The 23,634-nt window shown below is 39.4% G+C and overlaps 2 protein-coding genes across 6 annotated transcripts in view; both read right to left on the bottom strand.

Annotated features, from left to right (window-relative positions):
• MND1 (meiotic nuclear divisions 1) overlaps positions 1-9,307 on the bottom strand; it is a 60,927-nt gene extending 51,620 nt beyond the window's left edge. For both annotated transcript variants that reach the window (XM_057309970.1, XM_057309971.1), the window contains exons 1-2: positions 9,227-9,307; positions 2,704-2,769 (exon numbers count right to left, since the gene is read on the bottom strand). In XM_057309970.1, the coding sequence (XP_057165953.1) occupies positions 2,704-2,769; positions 9,227-9,229 (69 nt within the window). In that variant the 5' untranslated portion in view covers positions 9,230-9,307. The remainder of the gene's footprint in view (positions 1-2,703; positions 2,770-9,226) is intronic.
• A 3,621-nt stretch (positions 9,308-12,928) lies between these two features.
• Positions 12,929-23,634, bottom strand: part of TRIM2 (tripartite motif containing 2) — a 117,835-nt gene continuing 107,129 nt past the window's right edge. For all 4 annotated transcript variants that reach the window (XM_044384378.3, XM_026499497.4, XM_026499498.4 and 1 more), the window contains exons 11-12: positions 21,263-21,403; positions 12,929-17,350 (exon numbers count right to left, since the gene is read on the bottom strand). In XM_044384378.3, the coding sequence (XP_044240313.1) occupies positions 17,198-17,350; positions 21,263-21,403 (294 nt within the window). In that variant the 3' untranslated portion in view covers positions 12,929-17,197. The remainder of the gene's footprint in view (positions 17,351-21,262; positions 21,404-23,634) is intronic.

Raw genomic sequence — 23,634 nt, 5'->3', positions numbered from 1 at the left:
TTCATCTCACTACACTTAAGATTCAGTAAATCAAGGAAAATACTGTCACTGGTCTTAGAGTGTGAAATCAATTTTGCACGTCTGTAAATGAATCATTTAAAGGTAATACTTTAGGGTCTCAGAAAACATGAAATAAATTACTGCTTTCAGACCTCTAATGCATTTTTAAAAATCAATTAATCAAATCTATTTGCAAACATTTTAGATTCCCTGAAAAAAAAATATGAACTCACTGAGCCATCTGCCTATAAGTGGTCATCAAGGAAGAGCCCCGGACAAGCTGCCCTTGTGGGATTGCTGTGTAAATAAGTGGGCTTACGAAGTGCTAGCCTCAGAACTGAAGTATGGTCACTTAAGTGAACAGAGAAAATGATCTTAAGGAAATATTAGTTCTCCACAGTATTAAACAGAGGTAATAAGGGAGAAATGAACGTAATGGGCTCTAGCCCTTTATATATGTACGTTTGTGTGTGTGTGTGTGTGTGTGCATATATATATATTTTTATAAATATATATATTTATAAATATATACATATATTTATAAAAATATATATTTATAAATATATATATATTTTTATAATTATATACATATATTTATAAATTATAAAAATATATATATAGTCCTTTATATATGTACATTTGTGTGTGTATATATATATTTTTATAAATTATAATATATATATATATATATATATATATATATATATATATATGAGTAAAACCATGTGTAAGATACCATGGAAGGCACACAGTTATAAAGCTAGACAACTTTTAATTAAGTACTTATGATCTGGACATTGTAATGATTTACATGGATTATCTTATTTAACCTTCATACCAACACTGTCAGCTGGATACAATTATTACCATCCTTTTTAAGAGACAAGGAAACTGAGACATAGGTCAAATACTTGCTTAAGGTCACAAAGCTATTCAGTAAAACAGATTTCAGGTGCAAGTGCCCCCTCATTGCTCCCACGCTATTCTTAAGTTTTTCTATTACATTAGCAACTTCAAACACACACACACACGAATGAATATATAGGAATATATGAACTGAAATCAATCTATACAATCAATTTTTAGCTTTACATAAAAACTCAGTGACTACTGAGCTTCTGGAAGTTGCTAATACTCATCGGTATCATGTTATTAACTGATAGTAGGGTTGAAAAATTTGCAATCTGAAACAGCCAATTTTGATACTTGAGAAAATTAACAATATCATAAAGGACAAAATAATTTCCCCCACCACTCTCTCCAGCTTTCCACTGCCTAGTAAGAATTAAATCTACTTTTCTTGCTGAGACCACAGGAAAAATATTCAAACTCAGCAGAATAGTCATAATCTTCACATGGAAACTTCATCAATTTATCTAATCATCATTATTCTTTTTTTAAAATATTTTATTTATTTATTTTAGAGAGAGAGAGAGAGAGTGTGTGTGAGCAGGAGAAGGCACAAAGGGAGAGGGAGAGGATCTAAAGCAGACTCCGGAGCTGAGTGCAGAGCCCAACGCCAGGCTCAATCTCATGACCCTGATATCGTGACCTGGGCTGAAATCAAGGGTCAGAGACATATAACTGACAGAGTCACCCAGGCACTTCTTCCTAATCATCATTATTAATATGATACTCTGTTCTGAATTGCCAATAACTTTTGGTAAGTCATTGCAGGCAGGTAACATTAGTAAGATTACACTTAGAGGGCAGTTTTTAAAACAAAGGTCCCCAGAATGTTTTGCTTGTTTTGCTGAAAATCTGCATTATCAAAATGAAAATGTCAAGTATTATCATTAATTATCTTATTAATTTCATATTCTACTTCACCATTTTCTCCCAACTTCTTCACACCTGTATGTAATGAAAGTAGCCAGTGGGTTGGAGCCAGACCAGACTTTGAAGGTCCTGTCAAGTACGAAGCTAAGACAAAGGAAGTTAAAGTTCGAGTTTTTTGTAGCCTTAAGATTTAGACTTGAACCTGGAAAGAAAGGAGCTACGTATAGCAACATGGTAAAAAAACAGCCTCTAGAGCCGGGTGCCTGGGTTTGGATCCTGGCTCTGCCACTTAGGACCTGAAACCTCAAACATATTTCCTGTTAGTGGCAGGCACAAATATCTGGAATAAACTAAGGTGGCCTACGTACAATGATACATGTGTTACACTACAGACAGATTCATAAACAGAAGGAGGCAGGATTCAGCACTGCCTCTAAAATCAGTTGTTCCTCCCTGGATCTGAATCCTGGTACTACTGCTTTTATTTTTTGAGATTCAGGGCTGGTATCTTATAGGCTGTGTATCAGATGTCCTCATCAGTAGAATGAAGATCATAACAGTACTGATCTCACAGAGTTAAAAAGGATGGAATCAGATAACCTACACCAAGTCGTCGGATCAATGACTGGCACCTAGGAGGCAATCAGTAGAGGTCAACTATTAACATTATTTGTAGGCAGAAAGGGGACACAATCAAATATATGCTTCAGAAAGGTCATTCTGGACAGAAGTGAACATTGGGATAGGATTCTTTCTTACTCCATAGCTTCACAGAAACAAAAACTGTTTGCAGAATTTCATCCATTCTTCAGGAAATTAATCAGCATTGACATCTAATGAAACAGATACAGTTAAACTGTGAATGACCTACACTTAAGGAGAAAATTACATAAAATACTAAAAATCTTAGAGAAAACAACTCACCGTCTCAAAAAATATTTCCATCATGCGGGCTCTCTTCTCCTCTGCACTCAGTCCTTTTTTCTTTGACTAAAGCACAAAGATAAAAAAGTAAACACTGCATTAAAAAAAAAAAAAGAAAAGACACTATATTTTAAAACAACTTGGTCTGAAACATTACCTGAAATGTTATGGTCTTGTCTGCCAATGGGTTTGAAAACTCTAAAGACTCATTTTAACTACTGTATTCCAAGCTTTGTGGTTAGTGCTGCCAGTGTAGTAATAAGAACTGGGGTTGAGACAGAGCCTGCCAGCTTACAGAAATTCAATATTTATCAAATGATCCAATGATAAGTCACTGTATTTACCTTCAAAAAAGTTACAACTTTACAGAGAAAACAGTCATAACTAATAAATGATGAAGAGGTCATTGCACAAATTGCTACCAAAGACAGAATGAATTCCACCCTGGGGAAGGCTGAGGCCTATCTAGGAAGGCTAGAGATGAAAAGGATTTGGGAAGTCGAGAAATGGTGAGATGGTGTCCTGGACAGACCACACACAGGCACGATGTTATGGAAGTACATGGAATGCTCCAGAAAGACAAGCACCCAGGGACGACTGCTGTGTGGTGCGTGGAGAGGGAGTGGCAGGTAAGGTGAGAAAGGTTGTCTGGGGCCAGATCATCGGACTGTCCAGCCCAAGGGCATGTACGTTATTCTAGACAATGAGACTCTACTGAACAATCTCTAAAGCAGGAGAGTGACAAGATTAGAGTTACGTTTTAGTAAGTTGACATTGAGGAGCATTGTGGAGGGAAGGCTGGAGGATGGAAAAACCTACCCAAGTAGAAAACGGAAGCCTACTCCAAGTTACTATTATTCTAGAACTACAGTTTAGCCAATTTAAAATTAAGATAATTAACAGGTAATTAAAATCTGTTGATAATGAATTTTACTATATACTGTATTCAGAATATATACATAAAGCTGAAATACAAAATTTTTTTAAAAAGCCAAATTCCCGGGGCGCCTGGGTAGCACAGTCGTTAAAGCGTCTGCCTTCGGCTCAGGGCGTGATCCTGGCGTTCCAGGATCGAGTCCCACATCAGGCTCCTCCGCTGGGAGCCTGCTTCTTCCTCTCCCACTCCCCCTGCTGTGTTCCCTCTCTCACTGGCTGTCTCTCTGTCATATAAATAAATAAAATCTTTAAAAAAAAAAAAAGCCAAATTCCCTCAAGGTGAAGATTCACAGAAAACAAAAGAGAGAACTATCATCTCTAGTAGAGAATTCCACACTAATGTTTAAGTGATCTGCATCTTTCTCAAAAATCACACAGGAGTATGAGGCAACATAAATTGTTCAGTAAGAACTTTGAAACACTTTACACCACTTAGCAGACATAAAAAACAGAGACTGAGTATTCAGTCCAACCGAATACTCCATTAGAAAATGAAAGCCTACAATAGCTGGCGAAAGGGGCTTGACACTGCCATTCTGAACACATACCAGAGTACACCAGTCTTTATGCTATGCACACAACCTAGATACCCACTAACTCATTTTCACAGCAATAAAATGATCAGGTGTTCCTTGATGAGTTGTGTGGGTAAAATAAGTAGGCTTCAAGTGGATATTTCTTTTTTGTCTGTCTGCTCTCAAACACTGCAGTTCCCCTGGGGTTCTCTACTGACCCCCTCATCTCCTCACACCTTTTCTTTGATTTCATCTGCGTTTATGGTTTTAACTAACACTTATGCTGAATCCTCAAATCTTTACATCAGCCTCAAGAATGCTCCTGAGCTTCAATCTCAAGCGTCTACCTGCCTGCTGGACAGACTTCAAACTCAGAGGGTTTACACTGAACTCTTCTTCTCCCACATCTACTCCCCAAACCTGCTGTTCTAGATCTTGAGCTCAGTACTACCTTGTTAGCCAAGCCAGAGGCCTGGCGGTCATCCCAGGTTCCTGCACCCCTCTCACTCCACATCAGACCAATCACCGAGTTCTGCCAGTTTTGGCCACACTTTGTCCCATCCTCTAAGTTCACATTATACCCTGTCAAGAAGCAAATGTAACCATGCCTCTTCCTTGCTTAGAATTAAAAGCCTTCAGTGGCTCTGAACCATCCAGAAGTATCCAATCACTTACAGTGATATACAAGGCCCTTTATCACCTGTCCCCAATCTACTTCTCACAGATACCACTCTCCACTTCAAATTTTACTGTAACAGGGAGAGTTAAGCAACTTGAGCTGTAATACAAAAACTAGAGAGTCCCTGACTTACCATCGTTTGACTTTTTCAACTTTACGATGGTGTGAAAGCGATACACATTCAGTAGAAACCATACTTCGAATTTTGAATTTGACTCTTTTCCCAGCTAGTGATTGGTGGTATGATACTCTCATGGTGCTGGGCAGCCACGGGACCATGAGGTAAACACCCGATACACTTACAACCATTCTGTGCCCACATACCCATTCTGTTTTTCACCTTCAGTACAGTTTTCAACAAGTTACATGAGATAGTCAATACTTTATTATAAAATAGACTCTGTCTTAGATGCTTTTGTCCAGCTATAGGCTAATGTGTAAGTGTTCTGAGCATGGTTAAGCTACGCTATGATGTTCCATACGTTAGGTGTATTAAATGCATTTTTGATTTAATGATATTTTCAACTTACAATGGGTTTGTCACCGTGTAACTCCCTTGTAAGTTGAGAAAGATCTGCTTTTTTTTTTTTTTTTAAGATTTTATATATTTATTTGCCAGAGAGAGAGAAAGCACAAGCAAGGGGATCGGTGGGCAGGGGAAGAAGCGGTCTCCCCGCTGAGCAAGGAGCCTAATGCGAGACTCAATCCCAGGACCGCAAGATCATGACCTGAGCCGAAGGCAGACTCTTAACGGACTGAGCCACGCAGGCGTCCAAAGATCTGTACTTGTAATTCTCCACCCCCAGCATGCTCGTTCCCATCTCTGTGTCTTTAAAAACCTGTTCTATCTAAAACAGCTGCTCCTCTTGCCTATTCAAAAACTTCAAAAAGTCTCCCAAGGTTTAGTTTAAGCATTCTGTAAAAGAGCTTCTGTGAGCTCGCAGGACAGTCTGAGTGTCACTCCATGTGTTCCAGAACACACCTTCATCAAATCCACTGGTATACTTGTCATTCTCAGCCGACTGAAAACTTCTTCAGAACACGCACTGCCCTTGCCTTCCTCGAGCTTAGTGCTAGCTTAGAGCAGACACAAAGGCCAGCCCTTGACTTCGAGGCCACGTATCTAAAACTCTAGCCCTAAAATTTGAGACTATTCAGGCTCCCAAATCCCACAACACCCACTGCACTCCCATAAATACAACACAGGGTAAATTAATAATAAATTCTGCGGCAACCATTTATTGCCTTTCTTGGAGAGATAAATCATAGAAATCTCAGGTAGGCAAGCTCCGAGAAACCACACAGACCTATTCGCTAAACCCTGAGTCGAGAGCTAGCATTCAATACCGCTTTAATGAGTCTCCCTCCGCACTGGCCTCAGCAGTATGAGAATAAACCAAGCGTGAAACTCAGTTAAGAAGGCTCTTTTGGCTCATTTCTCTAGTCCAGTGCGTTTCAAACTGCCATCAGAATCATCTCAGGAGCTTTTAAAAAATACTGATGCCAGGGCACATTCCATTTGAACTGAATGAGAATCTCTGAGACTGGTCTGGGCCTGGATGTTTTTAAAAGCCTCTCCAGGTGCTTTAACTGGCCCCAGGATTGAGGGAACACTGCTTTTCTCACCCCAGAATCTAGAGGCGGCTCAGGGGCACTGTGGGGCAGTGAGGATCCCTTTAGGACTTCAGTCTGTGGCTGCATCAGTGGAAAACAGATCCAAAGCTTGAGGAAAGGCTCCTAATGTTTTGGTATTATTAAACAGCTCCCTGGAGAGACTCGTGAACTCCACAAGAGTCTGCCACCCAGAAGCAGACAATGAGGAGTCTATGTCCTAGAGCCACACAGTTTTAGGAAAGCTCTTATCACTCAGTTCGGTGAGTGATGAAAGTTACTCAAGAAATACAGATGAGCTGGAACATCCATTTACATTGTTTTCAGGCTAATTTATTCGTTAGTCGCTTCTATAACTAGAAATAGTTTTTATAATTAACCGCAGTAGGACCACAGCATGGCCAGAATTAAAATAACTAATGTAAAAGAATGCCATGCTAATTCATATTTAGAAATTTCTCCAAAAAAATCAACAAGGGCTCATTTAATAACATTAAAGAAAATCTCCTGACAACATAAGTTAGAGATGCATTCAAATTAGTAAGTAAGGGGACTCAAGACTTGAGCTGAGGACAACAAAACTTTCCGGCTGACCAACACACAGCTATCCCCACTTTTCAGAAGACCTACATTAGTACCTGTTTTCACTAATCAAAAGAAATCGTAAGAGCATTTTCACTTGTATGAAAAAAGGCAAAAAGTGAAAAGTGTTCAGCGTTTGTTTTAGGAATGGCTCCGCCACGCTCCTTCCCCGGGAACTACATTCAGCATCTCAAGCATAAGCCACCACAGCTTTGAACTGGGTTGGTGAGCATCTGTGCTGTATCTCAATTTATTTTGTGCATCTGTTAGCAAGATGTGTCCTAAGGTATCTGAAAAGCCTGAGAGAAAAAAATTTTTTAATTAAGCCTAAGAGGTTATTTTTTGGGTCTAGGAATGCTTGAAAATTTTTTCCATATAAATTAATTGTTTCTTCACCTTAAGCCGTTTCCGATTATGAAAGTCTTCACAGGAACACTACTTTCAAAGAGTGGGGGAAACCTGTATTTTAAACCACTTAAAAAAAACCATACACCTAGGGGGGCCTGAATGGTTCTAACCGAACCAGGTGTCTGCCTTTGGCTCAGGTCATGATCCCAGGGTCCTGGGATGGAGCCCAGCATTGGGCTCTCTGCTCAGCAGCGAGTCTGTTTCTCCCTCTCCCTCTGCCGCTCTGCCTGCTGGTGCTCTCTCTCTCTCTCAAATAAAAAAACAAAACAAAACAAAACATACCAAAAAAATATATATCTAAGGAACCTTCTCCAATTAGGAATTACAGATTTTGTAAAATCAGCCCTGTTTACCAATTACAATAAAATTTTGAAAAATTAAAAGTAGATGATATCTGTTGCCCTCAGAAGTGGCACAGTACATTGCATTTCTCCAATTCCAAAATTATGCCTGGATTTATAACTGTTTATTCACGAAGCCTTCCCAAATCAAAACAAACAGCTATTAATTCACAATCAGGAAAGAGAACAAAGGTTTGCCTTAATCAACATAACTCTAAACTTACTTCTTGAGCATACATTAAAAAATAGGATGTATCTCAAAGTTTTATTCTCATTTATTTCATGTTTCTTCATTACCCGAGGTAAGCATCTGAAAATAGCTCACAGCATATTACCATTTAGTATTAGAAAGTGACTCATATGTAAAGAGAGATTAGGGAAAAGGATAAAGTTAATGCATTTGTGCGGCACAGTTCTCAGTAGTTAGTTTATCAGGCCAGTAACGATGAGAAACATACAATCACACAGCACTGGTAACAGATTTAACTGTGGTCCTGCTCGGTGTCTGAGACCATTTTCTGCGCAGGTGGCTGCGTTGTTAGTTTAACCACAAAGAAGCCGTTATCAGTTGTAATTACATCTGGACAAGTATCTTCAAATAAATATCGTACAACCTAGACCCTTGCCCAGCAAAATAACGGCCACTTAACTAAATTAAGATATTAAAGTCCTAGTTCCATTTAATTAGATGTTGATTCTATGCCAAGAGAAGCAGAAAAAAATGACATGAAACTGAAGGTTTATGAAAATGATTTGATGAGGTGGAAGACATTAAATTCACCGAGATAAAAGGTCGATCTGGAATCTTACCAGGACTTAACCTATCATGGCATGCAAGGAAGGCTAATTCAGTGCTTCCCTAATAACGGGACTAACTCCCTACCATCGATTCCTCCCCTTTAGTGAAAAAGCAACGGATTTTCAAAGAAATCTTACTGGCATAAAAGACTCTCTAGGTTACTTCTGAAATCGTGAGCCATTCAGAAACGTGCTCCACAAATTACAGTACATGGCACCCCTCAATTGTCGAAAAACAAGAGCCATTAGGATCCAAGGAGCCGGTCCGTCTCGCTCACACCCTTCCCGGTTCTTCCTAAGAGGCTGCAGCTTTGGCGGCCGAATCCCGGGAGCCCGGGGCTCTGGTTCTGAAGCGGCTCGCGCTCTGACCGGTCACTAAGTTTGTGAGACACACCCGGTCACGTTCACGAACGCTCCTCGGGTGTGCTCCGAGGACAGCGCGGGGTGCGGCGGGGCGGGCCGGCCCGGGGGCGCAGGGGTCGTGGGCCCCGCGCCGCACGCGCCCCAGCCTCTGGGATCGGGCCGCGTCGAGCCGGCGGCCCTTCCAGGGGAGCCAAGCCCCGGATGCCCCCCGGGGCCCCACGCTGGCGAGGGGCCCTGCGGCCCGGAGACTGGGGAGGCTCAGGACCCGGGAGCGCGGCCTCAGCTCTTACCATGGCGCGGTCGGCGGGTCTTCCGGTGGCCGGGCCGGCGCGCGAGGAGAGGGGCGGGGCGGACGCGAGGCAGGCCCGGGCGGGTTTGATTTTGGCGCCGCCAGGGCCGCGGGGCGGAGCCGCGATGAGGACGAGGTGGGAGGGAGCCGCTGGGGCGGGGGAAGGACGATCTCCGCCCGGACGGCGCGCGGCGACCCCTGGCGGCGGTGCCGAGCGGCCGGCCCGGGAGGGGCGGGGCCTGCGGGGGGAGCCTGGGGACTGGGGGTTCGCGCGCCTGGTGTCTGCGCTTGCACCCTCCTCTTCTCCCTGGTGTAGAATGTGACTCCGTTTTCTCTCTTTTTTTTAGAAAGTCTTGAGCCCTTACTTTAGTGCGCGTTTTCTTCGCGCTGCAGAAACCGACCTAAGTGTGCCTTAAAAAAATAGAGGAGGTTTGACCCTGGGGACGGAAGCACTACCCTCCATCTACCTGGATTTGCCCAGTCTGGGGCCTACTTTCTTCTCTCTCCTAATGTTACCCCACTTCTCTGCAACCTCTCTCCACTGCTTTCCCACAAAATCACTTTGTTTGTTTGTTTTCCCCTTAGGCTTATTTATACTTTGTTGTTTTTTTAAATACACAAGAGAATGAATTTCAAATGAAAACTGTCGAAAACCTGCTACCTCACGATCTGACAATAGATGGGGATTTGGGTCTAAAGCTTGGGCCCCTTAGCCTAAAGGTGCTACAACATTAACTCAGACGTGTCAACTGTTTTGAAAATTATTGCACGTTATTTTGAACCATCTTAGAGCATACCAATTTTATTGAGAGCATGAAGAGTGACATCTAAAGTGGGAATTTGTATCTCCTATTGCTTCTTTAAGAAACGGAAGCAAAGAAGGTATATATTGATTGCTTAGAGTTCCATTAATTTAGTTTTTCTACAGTGTATTACAGTACAATATGATTGACGGTACATCAGATGATTTTAAGATAGTAAACGGTAGCCATTTAATACGTGTTTTAATATGTATTAGAAAAAGTATAAGTAACATATTACACTCTGAATTTCTCATGCATTGCTTTGGATATGGATGAAATAGGCCTATCAGAAAAAAATGAAAGTGATATTTAAGAAAAATATCAAGTAACTGCACTGGTGATATCTAGATTTGACAAAAATCATAAAGGTGACGTTTGTGGGAAGGCTTTTCTTAGTCGGCTCTCAGACCGCCATACCTGTCCCTCCAATAGGAGCCACTCTTCTTCACTTGGCTTGCTCTTACCCCCCTTTGGAAAGTTCAGATGTAGCCTTCAGGAATCTTTTTCTGTGTTTCCCCACTCCCACCGCACAGCAGATAGGGTCCCTTCTGTGGTACGCCGTGAGCAATCTGCAGTTTTATCATAGCACCCCCATTCATTTTAGAACAGTTTTCTTGGACAGCTTCCCTGTAATATCAACTCCTCTCTGTGACAGAGTTTAAGCCAACCATTTCCGTATCACCAAGACCTAGCACAGTGCCCAACATATGGTAAACACTCAGTAAATGTGTATTAAATAAATATACCAGGTATTTAAGAACATTATATCAGTAAATGTGTTATTAAATAAATATACCAGGTATTTAAGAACATTATGTCAGTGAATGTGTATTAAATAAATATACCAGGTATTTAGAACACTACCTCTTCGTTGACTTAGGGATTTCTTAGCTGTCCACTTCCTCAGCCCCGCCCAGCGACCCCTGCCACCCTCCACTCCTGGCAGGGGACCTGGGTACAAGCCTGGAAGAGTCTGAGTTGAGTATGAGTCGCTTTGTGGGGCCCGAGGTGCCCATGAGGGTCTGTATTTACCTAGCAAGTATCCCTATGCCCAAGAGTATGTGTCATTAGATAGCGAATGAAAACCACCACCATGGGTCAAGAGGCCACAGAAAAAGGGAAAAAGCCTTTTACATTCTTTTTGGGGAAGGGCTCCTGTATTTTCATTTTGCGCCAGTCCCCACAAATTGTTATGTAGCCAGCCATATATATATTTACACATTTAGAATATATATATATTCATACATTTAGAATTATATTCATTCATTTAGGTCTCATCCCAGTAGAATAAAGCTCCATGAGAACAGGGACTTTTTAATTTGCTACTATTCCCTAGTGGCTAAAACATACTAGACTCCACAAATATTTGCTAGTGAATGCATATAAAAGCAGCTCCTGGTATTATAATTACCTGGCTTTGTTCACCAACCAAACTGTAAGCTCTTAAGGTTACAGGCTTTGGTTCATCTTTATATCCCTTACATCTACCCTAATCCCCGGTGTATCACAAGTGCTTAGACATTTGTTCAATGATGACAGCAATGACAACAGAAGACAGTAGAGTCGGGTAGAGGAGAGAATGTCATCTGCCCTCCCCGCCTCTTCACTTGGGCAATAATAAACTGCAGCTTTAATTGAACTCATCTGCTCTGGAATGGGGTGCATATGGCTTTATGTGAAGTGAGTCCTCAAAGGACAATATGAGATATGCTTAAACGTGGAGCAACCGGCTTTTGTCAGGAATGCCACACTCTCTGCTTCTGAGAACTTCCAAAGAGTCCATGATGGCAATGGTGCCTGCTTGGTTAAAAGGAAAAAGAAATGAAGAATAGTAGCGGGATTCAAGAGCACTAATATTCAGTTACTAGTTGGCAGTGTCCCATTTGGCCTTTTTCTCATTTCTGTTTCATCTCTCCTTCCAAGACTGACTTAGTCACCTCTTGTAGACTTATAATCTATTACAGATTTTTTTAATCCTCGAAAAACCAAATTTTTATTGTGTCCCTCCATTGTTCACAATGGAGACTCAAAACATAAATTTTAGTATTCATTCCATCACAGCAAAATATAAATCAGAGACTTAATGAAAAATCAAAAAGCTTATCAATACATCAGGAAAAAAAGCTGTATGCGTATATGTAAGGCTATGATTTATTTACAATCAGTGGAGGACGAGAGTCCTCTATAGAACAGAAGACCAAATATCAAATCCACACACCATTCAAGATTGAGAGCTTATCGCTCCTCAAGTCTCATAGGGAATATCCGGGCCTGTAGGGAAGTGGCATTAAAATGACAACTTTGACATTATGAATAGAGACCAATTTAAATTTTATTCAATTTAAGAAAGATGGAAACTAACCTTTGAAAGGATAGGACATAGCTGATAGCCCATGATTTGTACATCCATCAGGTTCCTTTACAACAGAACCTCCAGGGGACCGTCCGACATATTCTTTAGATGTTGTGAGTACTGCTTGAATGCTTGGCCGTCAGCTTGATGTCATATAAAAATTTTTATTGTAATGAATTTTAATTAACTTTTGGACCCTGAAGACAGTAGTTACAGTGCGGTCCCTTTCTAGATCTTCACCCCCTAGAAATGTGACTGCCATGATTTCCAGAAGGTCCCTCTTATGATTCTTTAAGCATAGTGATTTTGGTCTATTTGACCTTCTAAATATATGTGCTAGGCATACACGACATGGTTTTCCAAATTCCTATCTAAGATACATCCTTAAATGCTAACCAGATTATTGGTATCATAAACAATAAAAATTTTACTACTTTAAACAGTTTGGTGGAGGTATTGATATCTGCCACATATTCTAGAACATTTCTTCATTTCCCTCTTCTAAAAAAGCAAACAATACCTACAATAAATAAACATTCACCCTGGAAACGGAGAAAACAAGCTTTATTATGATTTGAGATTTTGTGCATGGTAAAGATATACACATGAATCTTGTTTCTCCTATGTTTCAAGACAGAATTAATTTAAAGTTTTATTGTAGACTAAAGCATCCAAAATACTGTGGTACGTATGTAGCTACGAACATACAAACACTTTGATGCACAGCGTTCATTCTTTTCTTTAAATAGGCAGTCAGCATTTCGAGTCATAAAGGAACGGATGAGAATATATCAGTATCAATGTCAGAGAGCGCAAGACTTAGTGTTCTATACACAAAACGTATGAAACAGACCTAGAAAGATGGAATGTACAAAATTTAAAAAGAAAAAAAAGGAAGCAAAAACCCTTAATACTCATACATAGGATTGAAAGGCAATAGAATTGAGAATGATATAAAGAATCCTATTACAAGAATACACTCTGTTGATGACAGAACATTCCCATGTCATAAAGCAAAAGCATTGAGTTTAAGGCTGTGTTGCTTTTGAAAGTTAATGGACGTGCTGTACATTCATTGGGACAACATGGCCGATTTATTAATCTATTTTAGAATATGAATAGCTTTCATACATTCTCCACAAACAGACCACACAATCACTGCCACACAGTTCATCTTCAGAAAGTTCTAAGATTAACATCATGATTTGTAGCTTACTGTCATTTAAAATAAAACCAAAAAAATCATTTATTTATACCAAACAAATCTTTAATGGGCACTTAGTTTCCTTTATGGCAATACTAGATTCCTAGTTATCAAAAATATTAAAATAATTGAAAAGTTTAAAACCCTGCAACATTGACAGAATGCAACAGTATTACGACTTTCGACTTTAAGCAAAATTAGATAATGTTTGCAGCAAATAGCTTCAATTTTATCCTACCTGGAACGGTCTTCTTTTTAAATTATTAAACTAAAAATACTCCTCCCTCTTCAGAAGCTGGTGAATAAGGAGGATACTATAGAGTCCAAGTGTACAAAAAGGTTTTTCCCATTTGAAGTAATCGGCACAGTACCTAATGTTCATTTGCTATTTCCTCCCATTTCACTCAGTAGGTATTACCAAAGCGCTGATGTGAATCCTTCGGTGGGAAGGATCCAGAGACACTTGCTGCCGTACTGCTATTCCAGTTAACTCCAAGTGAGGACATACCCTGTATATTTAGTAGTAGAAGCAAGTGTCTTCTAGTTGCACGACCTGTAGTATTTCTTTGTCTCAAATCTAGTCAAAGGGTAAATGAAAATGAGGAAACTCGGGGACTTGTTACTGGAGACTAAAGTTTGATCAAGATACTAAGTACCATTAAAACAATGGTGAACAGTCATAAAGGCTTTTTCTTCATGTGTTTCTGGATGGTCAAGTGACTATGTCCCCAGAGTCCAGCAGGGGAGGTCTGATTCGGCCAGGCATGCATTGTCACTGACCTTTACATTCGAACTGGCAATCCTTTGCCATTAAGTGCCCAGGGGACATCTGAATGGGTAATTTTTCAGTGCTACTTATCATGAATGTATGACAGGTTCTGTACACTTGACAAGGAGAAATCGAACAATAATGATAGCTCAGGGAAAAAAAAGTCACTTATTTTAATATCCTTCTCAGTTTACCAGGAACCATTTTCCATAGAATGTTGCCAAAATTGCATTTAAATCTTGTCTATTCGTATCTTATCAGCAGCACTTCCCCCCCCTCAAATATGCTTACTAAGAAATACAGTAAATGCTCCTATGTATCCAAATGTGAAATGTTATCTATAACATACATGATTAAATGTTTCTGGGGGAAAAACAGTGTTTCTTGGAGTGCCCATAGCATGTGTTTTAGTAACAGATAGTGGAACAGGTCTGAGCTGAAGTATCTATTCTTCCATTCCAGTTTGTGCCAATATTGACAGATTAAAAAAAAAATTAGCCTTGTATTCAATCTATTATTGAGATATCCAGTTATGGTATGATGGCTGGTTAACTTCGAAATTCACAAATACAATTTCGATGTTGTGCAAAAAACCTCTTTTCAGTAAACTAGTCTTAAGACCAACAGCCTGTGACAGAATCTAAATAGGAAGCCATTTTCACTTGTGAAAGTAAACCAACATTAATTAAACCAATTTAAAAAGTTTTCTTTTAAACAGTCTAGAAGCTATCAAGAGTCTAGCTTACCCTGAATGCAGAATGTTAGCAAATGGCAAAATGAAATTCCTCCCCAGAGTGTAAGCTTCAGGCAGGCAGGGATTTCTGTCTGTTTCATCCATCACTGTTTCCCCAGTGCCAAGGGTGCCTGGCACCTAGAAGCACTCATTAAATGCAAATGTTTAAATTCAAAGACTTAGTTTGCTGATGTTATTAGGAAACAGTAAGATGTTTAACATTCTAAAAAGGCTATTGAATTTTACAACTTTGTCTGAAACCTCTACCTAACTAAAAAAAAAAAGTAAACCTAAATGTAAATCTTCCTGAAAAATTTTCTTTCAGAGGTTGATTTGGACATAATCAATTTGATAGACAATTGGAAGTAGCTAGATTTTCCTTCTAAATTTAAAAAAGTCCCATATAAGAGAACAACTGAATTATAAATTAATGAGTAATAAACATCACATATCATTATACATACGGGAAATGTTTTCTTATAGTACAGTTCTAAGGTGCTTTCAGTGAAAAAGATCCCAAAGTCATTATCGAAAATGCCAAACATGACATCCTATTTGGTAGAACTGAGTAGAAAATTAAACAGTGGAAACAGACCACATCTTATTTTACAGTATCAATGACAGATTAACAATTGACTAAATTATTCTCCAAACGCATGTGTACTTAAATTAAATGTAACTCAAGTTCGACGTTTCTCTTTCTTTCGACCTGTTTTTGTTTTGTTTTTGAAAGCACAGAAGGCCATTTTTCTGACTAAAAGTCAGCCGATATCATCATTACTGGAAAATGGTGAAAATTAAACCTGTTTTAGGGCTTACTCTGTGAGGACGGCTTTAAACTGCGCAGTAAAGGAATGTGCTGGACGATGCTTCCGTCTTTCAGAGTGCTGCCTATTCCAATACACCAAAGATTCAGCTATATATATATATATATGATACATCCTACCTTACCCTAATCATGTATACATAGTCCTTTAATGCCTCTACTATTCATTAGACAATGATAAATAACCGTAACATGCCCTTACCTGTAATGCTCTCGAGATAACACGACTTTGGTAACACTTGCTTTCTAAGGGGAAACCATTAATCAACCACATGCCTTTGGTTGACACCATCAGTCCTCCAAAGGGCTACTTATGGCTCTCTGTCCTAGGATACTGGTGTCCTACTACATGTGCTGACATTTTTGCAGGAGGTAAAGCTTTCGCTTTCGGGAAGTGGAAGAGGAGAGACACGTGAGAACATTGGCACATAAAACATGGCTAACTTTTTCTCGATTATATTCTAGTGCATTAGTCTGGAGTTGAGGGGGCTGTTTGTTTGCCAAAAGGTTGCATTTGCTATTGTAATATGCTTTTCAAAGCATTGGGAATTTCAGGTTTCCCTGAAAATGGGCTTTGTTTTTTGATATAAGGTGAGCAGGAGAGAAAAGGTGAAAAGAACACACAAAAAGGATCTTGCATGTAACCCAGAAAGGACGGGAAATTTGCAGTGGTTTTTAAGTGCTAAACTCAAGAGCCCTGCCTAATCACAGCTGGGAGGGTTCTGCAAGACACTCTTATTTTTTCCTAATGTATATGTAGTTATCGATAACCAAAAAATGTCACATGAGTAATACCTACTGTAAAAGTGAGGTTAGAAGATCCCCCGGGTCTTGTAACCGAACTTAAATAAAGTATATAACTGCAACAGATTCTGTTTCTGTTTTGTATCGTTTTTGGAAGCTCTGAACAAAAGCTACCATTCACAGGATTAACGAATACCTTTAAATATTCTAGCTTCTTTTTTTTTAGTGTGTGTTTGATTTGCAAAAATCAGTTCAACTACATCAATCCCTGTCCGATAAGCCATAGTTCACAGGTGTAAAACTTTGCAGTTTCCATAGATTCAGTAGAAGGGATTTCTTTTCTTTAAACCCTAAAAGGTGAATTACAGAAATCAGATATGCAGTGTTCAAGGAAATAGTTTACATTCGGAAATAACCTTGGAAAGTTCACCAATGATTCCTTCTAGGATGGAAAGTCTAGTGTAATCTGGTCCCGCGTTGAGAAATCCATTCCAGTTTATAGTGCAAGACCTTTGTAAGGGGCTGTCCATCTGCCCACCATTACTGTAAGTACCGGTAGACCTTGAAACAGTGGTTTCCAGAGTCTGCAACCACAACATGGCCGTCCGAAGTGAGGGCCAGGCCTTGGGGGCCATAGAGTGGGTCAGCAGATGTGTTAATGTAGGACAAAAACGAGCCACTTCCATCAAAAACCTGTAAAAAATATAAAGTCAGAGTGTTATAGGCAAAGTTATAGTAGTAGGATAAAACAGGAGTTAGAAAACCATACAGTCAATATAAAAGCACGCGTGTATGCGGCACTTGGGGGGTGCAGTCGGTTAGGCATCTAACTCTTGGTTTTGGCTCAGATGGTGATGACCTCAGGGCTGTGAGATCGAGCTCCGAGTGCAGCTCTGTGCACCACATAGGGTCTGCTTAAGACCCTCTCTCCCTCTGCCGCTCCCTCACTCTCTAAAGTAAATAAAAATGAATCTTTAGAGAAAGCATGCAGGTAAGCCCATAGGTTTGTTTAGGTCACCGCATAGTCAATCCTTCCCTCTACTTAACCTTGCTTTTTCTCGTCTCATTCTCTATACCCCAGAGTCACTGACAAGGAGCATGCCATTGGCCAACAGATCTCACTTCCATTCTTGCAGTGGTCAGTTTGAGGGGAATAGCCTTTGGTGGGGCCTGAAAATGAATGACTCTCATTTCTTACTCTCAGCCTCCACTTTCCCCCCTTCCAGCCTCACATCCCTCTTTTATTCCTAATCATAACGGAGAAAAATCAGCAACTACACCCCAGAGGTATGGTTGCAAGTCATAATATACAATGAGAAGATAAAGATCATTTTTTTCCTTTTCAGAAAAGAGGTAAAGAGGGAGTTATAAGAAGTCAATGGTTTGACTACGTACATTTGTGGGTTGTTTTTTTTTTTAAGATTTTATTTTTAAGTAATCTCTACATAGACCCAACATGGAGTTCCAACTCACAACCCCAAGATCAAGAGCCACATGCTCTAACAACTGAACCAACCAGGTGCCCCACAACATTTGTTTTGTTTTGTTTTCTATGGGGAAGGCGCAGAAGGAGAGGGAGAGAATCTTAAGCAGGCTCCATGCCCAGAGCAGAACCCCCTGTGGGGTTCCATCTCACGACCCTGAAATCATGACCTGAGCCGAAATCAAAAGTCAGATGTTTAACAGACTGAGCCACCCAGGTGCCCCATGTACATTTGGATATGAAGCAGTCTTCTTTTGGTCTGTGAGTTTCTGCCATGGTGAAATAAAAGGAACACTTCTCCTTCGTAAGGCCCAGGCTGGTTTATTCTGACCATTCTGTTAGGCCCATAGGTGTTTTAAAAGGCAGTGTGATGAGGCAGGTGCTTATGAGGGCCACAATCCAAACAGCTTAGCATCTATGGTCCTATACAGAACTGCTTTGTGAACTTAGTTCCCTGTCTGGCTTCTGGCTTTCCCTCACATAGAGAATGCCTCTTTCAAATATAGATGTGTGCTGGCATAATTAAGCAAGATAAATATAACGGAGAAATAAAAGTATTTAGAGTTACATTTATAGTCTCAATCTTTCTTCTTTTTTTTTTTTTTTTTTTTTATTTATTCGACAGAGAGAGAGAGAGACAGCCAGCGAGAGAAGGAACACAAGCAGGGGGAGTGGAAGAGGAAGAAGCAGGCTCGTAGCAGAAGAGCCTGATGTGGGGCTCGATCCCGTAACGCCAGGATCACGCCCTGAGCCGAAGGCAGACGCTCAACCGCTGTGCCACCCAGGCGCCCCTCAATCTTTCTTCTATTTTAAGATTTCATTTATCTTTTTTAAGTAATCTCTACACCCATTGTGGGGCTTGAACTTAAAACCCCGAGATCAAGAGTCACATGGTCTACTGACTGAGCCAGCCAGGTGCTCCTTAATCCTTTGCTGAGAAGTAAATACGTACATCGGATGTAAACTGTTGACCACTGCTGTCTTCACAAAGATATCTGGATGCTACTAGATTTAACCAGCGCATTCTGAGGTCCTAAGAGCTCTGCACAGGGCCACATCAGCAAGGATGAATAGCCCTGTCTGCAAGTGTATGTTTAGATTCATGCAGTTGCTTACACAGAGGCAATGGGAGAAAAGAATAGTCTTTCTTTAGTTTGAGGATTCAAAATCCTTGTTCTTAATTTAGAAAAAAAAAATCACACTTTTGTGATTTTGTGACAAAATCCGTTTGTCTGGCAAAGACTACAGACCCCTTTCTCAAAACAGTTTTTAATATATTTTTTTTCTGGACTATAACCATTTTTATTATTTTTTATACCCAACTAACAGGCCAAATGCCATTCGTGACACCATTAATCCCAAAGCACGAAAACATATTTAAATTCATTATTACTTTTTAAATGTGTTTGTTAACTTTTAATTTTGAAATAATTATAGATACACAGGAAGTTGCAAAGATAGTACAGAGAAATCCTGTGTACCTTTTACCCAGTTTAGTAAAATACTCCAGTGAAACCATCTGAGTCTGGACATTTCTTCTTGCGGAGTTTTAAAATTATGAACTAAATTTCCTTAATAGTCTTTGGGATATTCAAATTATTTGTTTTGTATTGGGTGAGTTGTGGAATTTGTACTTTTCAAGGAATTGGTCCGTTTCATCTAAATTGTCAAATTTAAGCATGTAGAGTTGTTCACAGAATTTCTGTATGCCTGCAGACTCTGTAATTATATTAGTATTCTGTGTCTTTCCCTTCATCATTCTTGCTAGAGGTTTGTCAATTTTATTGATCTTTTCAGTGAACCAACTTTCTGTTTCACTGAATTTCTCTATTGTTTGCCTTGCATTTCATTGATTTCCGATCCTATCTTCACTATTTCCTTTCCTCTGCTTGCTTTCAGTTTGTTTTGCTCCTCTTTTTCTAGCTTCTTGAGGTAGGAGCTCAGATTACTGATTTCTGACTTTCTAATGTAAGCATTTAGCGCTATTAATTTCCCTCTCATGTAGAATGGTGGTTACCAGGGCTGAAGAGTGGGGGAAATGGAGAGAAGCTGGTCAAAGGGTATAAACTTCCAGTTAGAGGTTGGTTAAGTTCTGGGGATCTAATGCACAGTGTGGTAATTATAGTTAATAAAACTGTCTTAGGTACTTGAAAGTTGCTAAGAGAGTAGATCTGTATGTTGTCACCACAAAAAAGAAATGCTAACAATGTGATGGTGAAACGGCGGTGCTGGCTGAAGCTACGGTGGTAATCCTTTTGCGATATAGAAGTGTATCAGATCAACACACTGTACACCTTAAACTCACACAATGTGGTAGGTCAATTATATCTCAGTAAAGCTGGAGAAAAAGAATCCGCCTCTCTGGACTGTCTTAACTGCACTCCATAAACTTCGATATGCTGTATTTGCATTTTCATTCAGTGCAGTGCATTTTTAAATTTTCCCTGAGACCTCCCCTTTGATTCAGGTTATTCAGCAGAATAATGATTTTAAATGCATAAAACAAAATACATGGGATTATAAAGGAAAACAATTATATTAAAATATAGTCATCAAAATTCTACAAAATTGCGATATAGTAATACGTGTACTTTTTTAACCAACACATTAAAGTACCAAGAAATAGTGATGGGTCTAATATTGACCATTTTTTTTTAAAGTGATGAGCATAAATGATAATTCAAGACCTCTGCAACTACACTATGGAAATTTCTGTGATTCCTCTTGGTGACAAAGTTATAGGTATTACTAAAACTACTGCGATTGTTGCCTATGTTCGTAATTAAAGAAAATGATAGTTTTTAGTTAGAAGCTAGTAAAAATAGTAATATAATATTTTTGTTCAATAGACCTCTTGAGTTCTATCCATACATACTTTGGGGGGGGGTGTCTATGGGATTCATGTTAAAAATTCCCAGTTTCAGAGGGTTTCACTCTGGTAAGCTGTTGATGTTTTTTTCTACTCCACCTTCCTTAGTTCAGCACTTCTGGTGAGATTACCTATACTCTATGAAGACCCTAACCAATGAAGAACGGAAAACATTCCAGTTGGGAGACAGCCAATTCTTCACTTTCAACGAGTAACAATCACTCTAAACAAATACATTAGCATTTTCATTTACCTGGATCCTGCTGTTTCCCCAGTCGGCTACAATGATGTTTCCATTCGAATCCACTGCTACACCTGTTGGAGCATTAAACTGCCCGTTTCCTTCTCCATTTGAGCCAAACTTCAACATGAATTCGCCCTCCTGATTAAACACCTGTATGAGATATTTTTAAAATTATTTTATTTTAAATTGAAAACAGTTGAGCGAACATTAGGAGTATTAAAAAATATGTATCAGAGCAGGTTTTTTATAACAAGACCTATGATTTAAGACATTCTAAAAAAGAAAAAAAGTCTACAAAGTAGACCCCCATATCACTTATGGTTCCCCAATTTGCTATATAAATTTGATTTATTGTTTGTTAAATCACTTCTTATTTCTAGCCTATATCTGGTTATTGAATACTTACAGGAAAAATACTTTTGTTATAAATTATAAAATATATACAAATATAAGGTAGGATGAGAAAGTGGAACTATAATTTTCAACAATATTATTCTTTCTGCCTTTAAATAAATAGCTAAATTTCAAGGGCAGGCATCATATTTCTAACAGGATGGATGATCAAAGTTGGATCAGGACCTAGGAGTTTTTGTTAGGCCAGAAGCTCAGAATTCATTACCATTTTGCAAAGTCAACACGGGAAAGAGAAGGCCGGACTTCACACTTACATCAGGGAAGTGTGCATGGGCGCGCGCACGCGAGTGAGTGTGTGTGTGTTTGATGGCACAGGTGAGGAATTAAGAGAAAGGCTTTTCTATATATTTTTTCTCAATATATATTTAGTTAAAATAGAGAGTTCATATGACCATAAGCCTTTGATGGATGGAGCTTACTGGGGGCGGGGGCTGACAGACGTGGGGAGCTAAACAGAACTCTTCGGCAAATTCCCTAATATCTGATACGGAAGAGCAATGGGTCGTTGTGGGTAATTAAATATTCTTATTAATGGAATATTACCATATTTGTATCAAATACAGATTATTGATTTGGAAAGAATTAAATTTTTAATATGTGTTTAAATATAAGATATAGAAAGCATGATTTTTATCTTGATGATTCAGACGATACTTAATGGTTGTGAAGTATCTTCAGGTATATTATTTTAAGCTTCCATTATCATCTAGCCTACATGTGTAGAAATACTCTTTAACAAATCAAAAAGTATTACACGCAAAGCACCATGAGAGTAAGGGTTCCTAAAATGTGGAACTGAGGGAGTTCACTATACCCGAGTGCAGATCTAATTTGAAAATAACCTCAGGACCTTTTACAGATTTTCCCATTGCCACCTCTGTGATCATGAAAGATGGAAATGACTCTTTCTTTTAGTTATGTACATTGGGAAAGAGAAGCGAGACACTTCCATCTCTAAAGGCTAAACTTCCTTCAAGATGAAGAAAAAGAGGGGCGCCTGGGTGGCACAGCGGTTAAGCGTCTGCCTTTGGCTCAGGGCGTGATCCCGGCGTTGTGGGATCGAGCCCCACATCAGGCTACTCCGCTATGAGCCTGCTTCTTCCTCTCCCACTCCCCCTGCTTGTGTTCCCTCTCTCGCTGGCTGTCTCTATCTCTGTTAAATAAATAAGTAAAATCTTAAAAAAAAAAAAAAAGATGAAGAAAAAGAATCATGATTGCTTCTTGAATTAATTACACAACTTGCCAAGTAAGTAAGCTTCCTCTTTGGTTCTTTGGAAAGGATGAGACAAGAACCAGCTTTTGCTACAATGTTATGTTTTAAAAAATCTTTCCTGACTCCTTTTATCTCCTTTCACACAAAATATTCTTGTTTCAAAGACCAATGAGAGTGTTTGTTTGCTGGTGAGGACACAATCTATTATTCTCGGGTCTTTCCCTTATTAAGTCCTACCAATAATCTTTTTGTTTGTTTGTACTGATCTCTCTGAGGAAGTATGTTTTCCTTGGCATGATCCAAATGGCTCAAATGCTTCTGCTCTATTTTGGAATGATGGAGAATGCCAAATTTAGTCTTACTTGTTTTGCAATGAAAAGAGATTGCACGCTGCAGGTAGCCAAAGAACCCGACCATCTGTTAGCCCTGACCTGCAGGCACGGGTTTCACGCTGACCAACAGAGAAGTGACTGGAATCCAGAACCGCTGCTAAGTGCCATGTGTTACATGCGAAACAAAAGCCCAGCTATTCCATAAAAGCTATACAGCAACAGCTATCACAATGAAGAGAAAAAACAAAATACACTGGTTTTCTTAAATAAGAGAAAAACTGAATTTAAATTACTAAAATAATCTACCTCTACTGTACTGAAAATTTGTACTTAAAATTTGAAGAGTTCTCAGAATCTTAGTAATTATAAATTTCTCATATTTCTTTCTATTTTTCCCACCTAAAACATCATTTAATTGCTAA

The sequence above is a fragment of the Ursus arctos genome, unplaced genomic scaffold (assembly GCF_023065955.2).
Source record: "Ursus arctos isolate Adak ecotype North America unplaced genomic scaffold, UrsArc2.0 scaffold_11, whole genome shotgun sequence".
Lineage (NCBI taxonomy): Eukaryota > Metazoa > Chordata > Mammalia > Carnivora > Ursidae > Ursus > Ursus arctos.
Note: the sequence above shows the minus strand (reverse complement) of the source record. Positions and strands in the feature narration are given on the sequence as shown.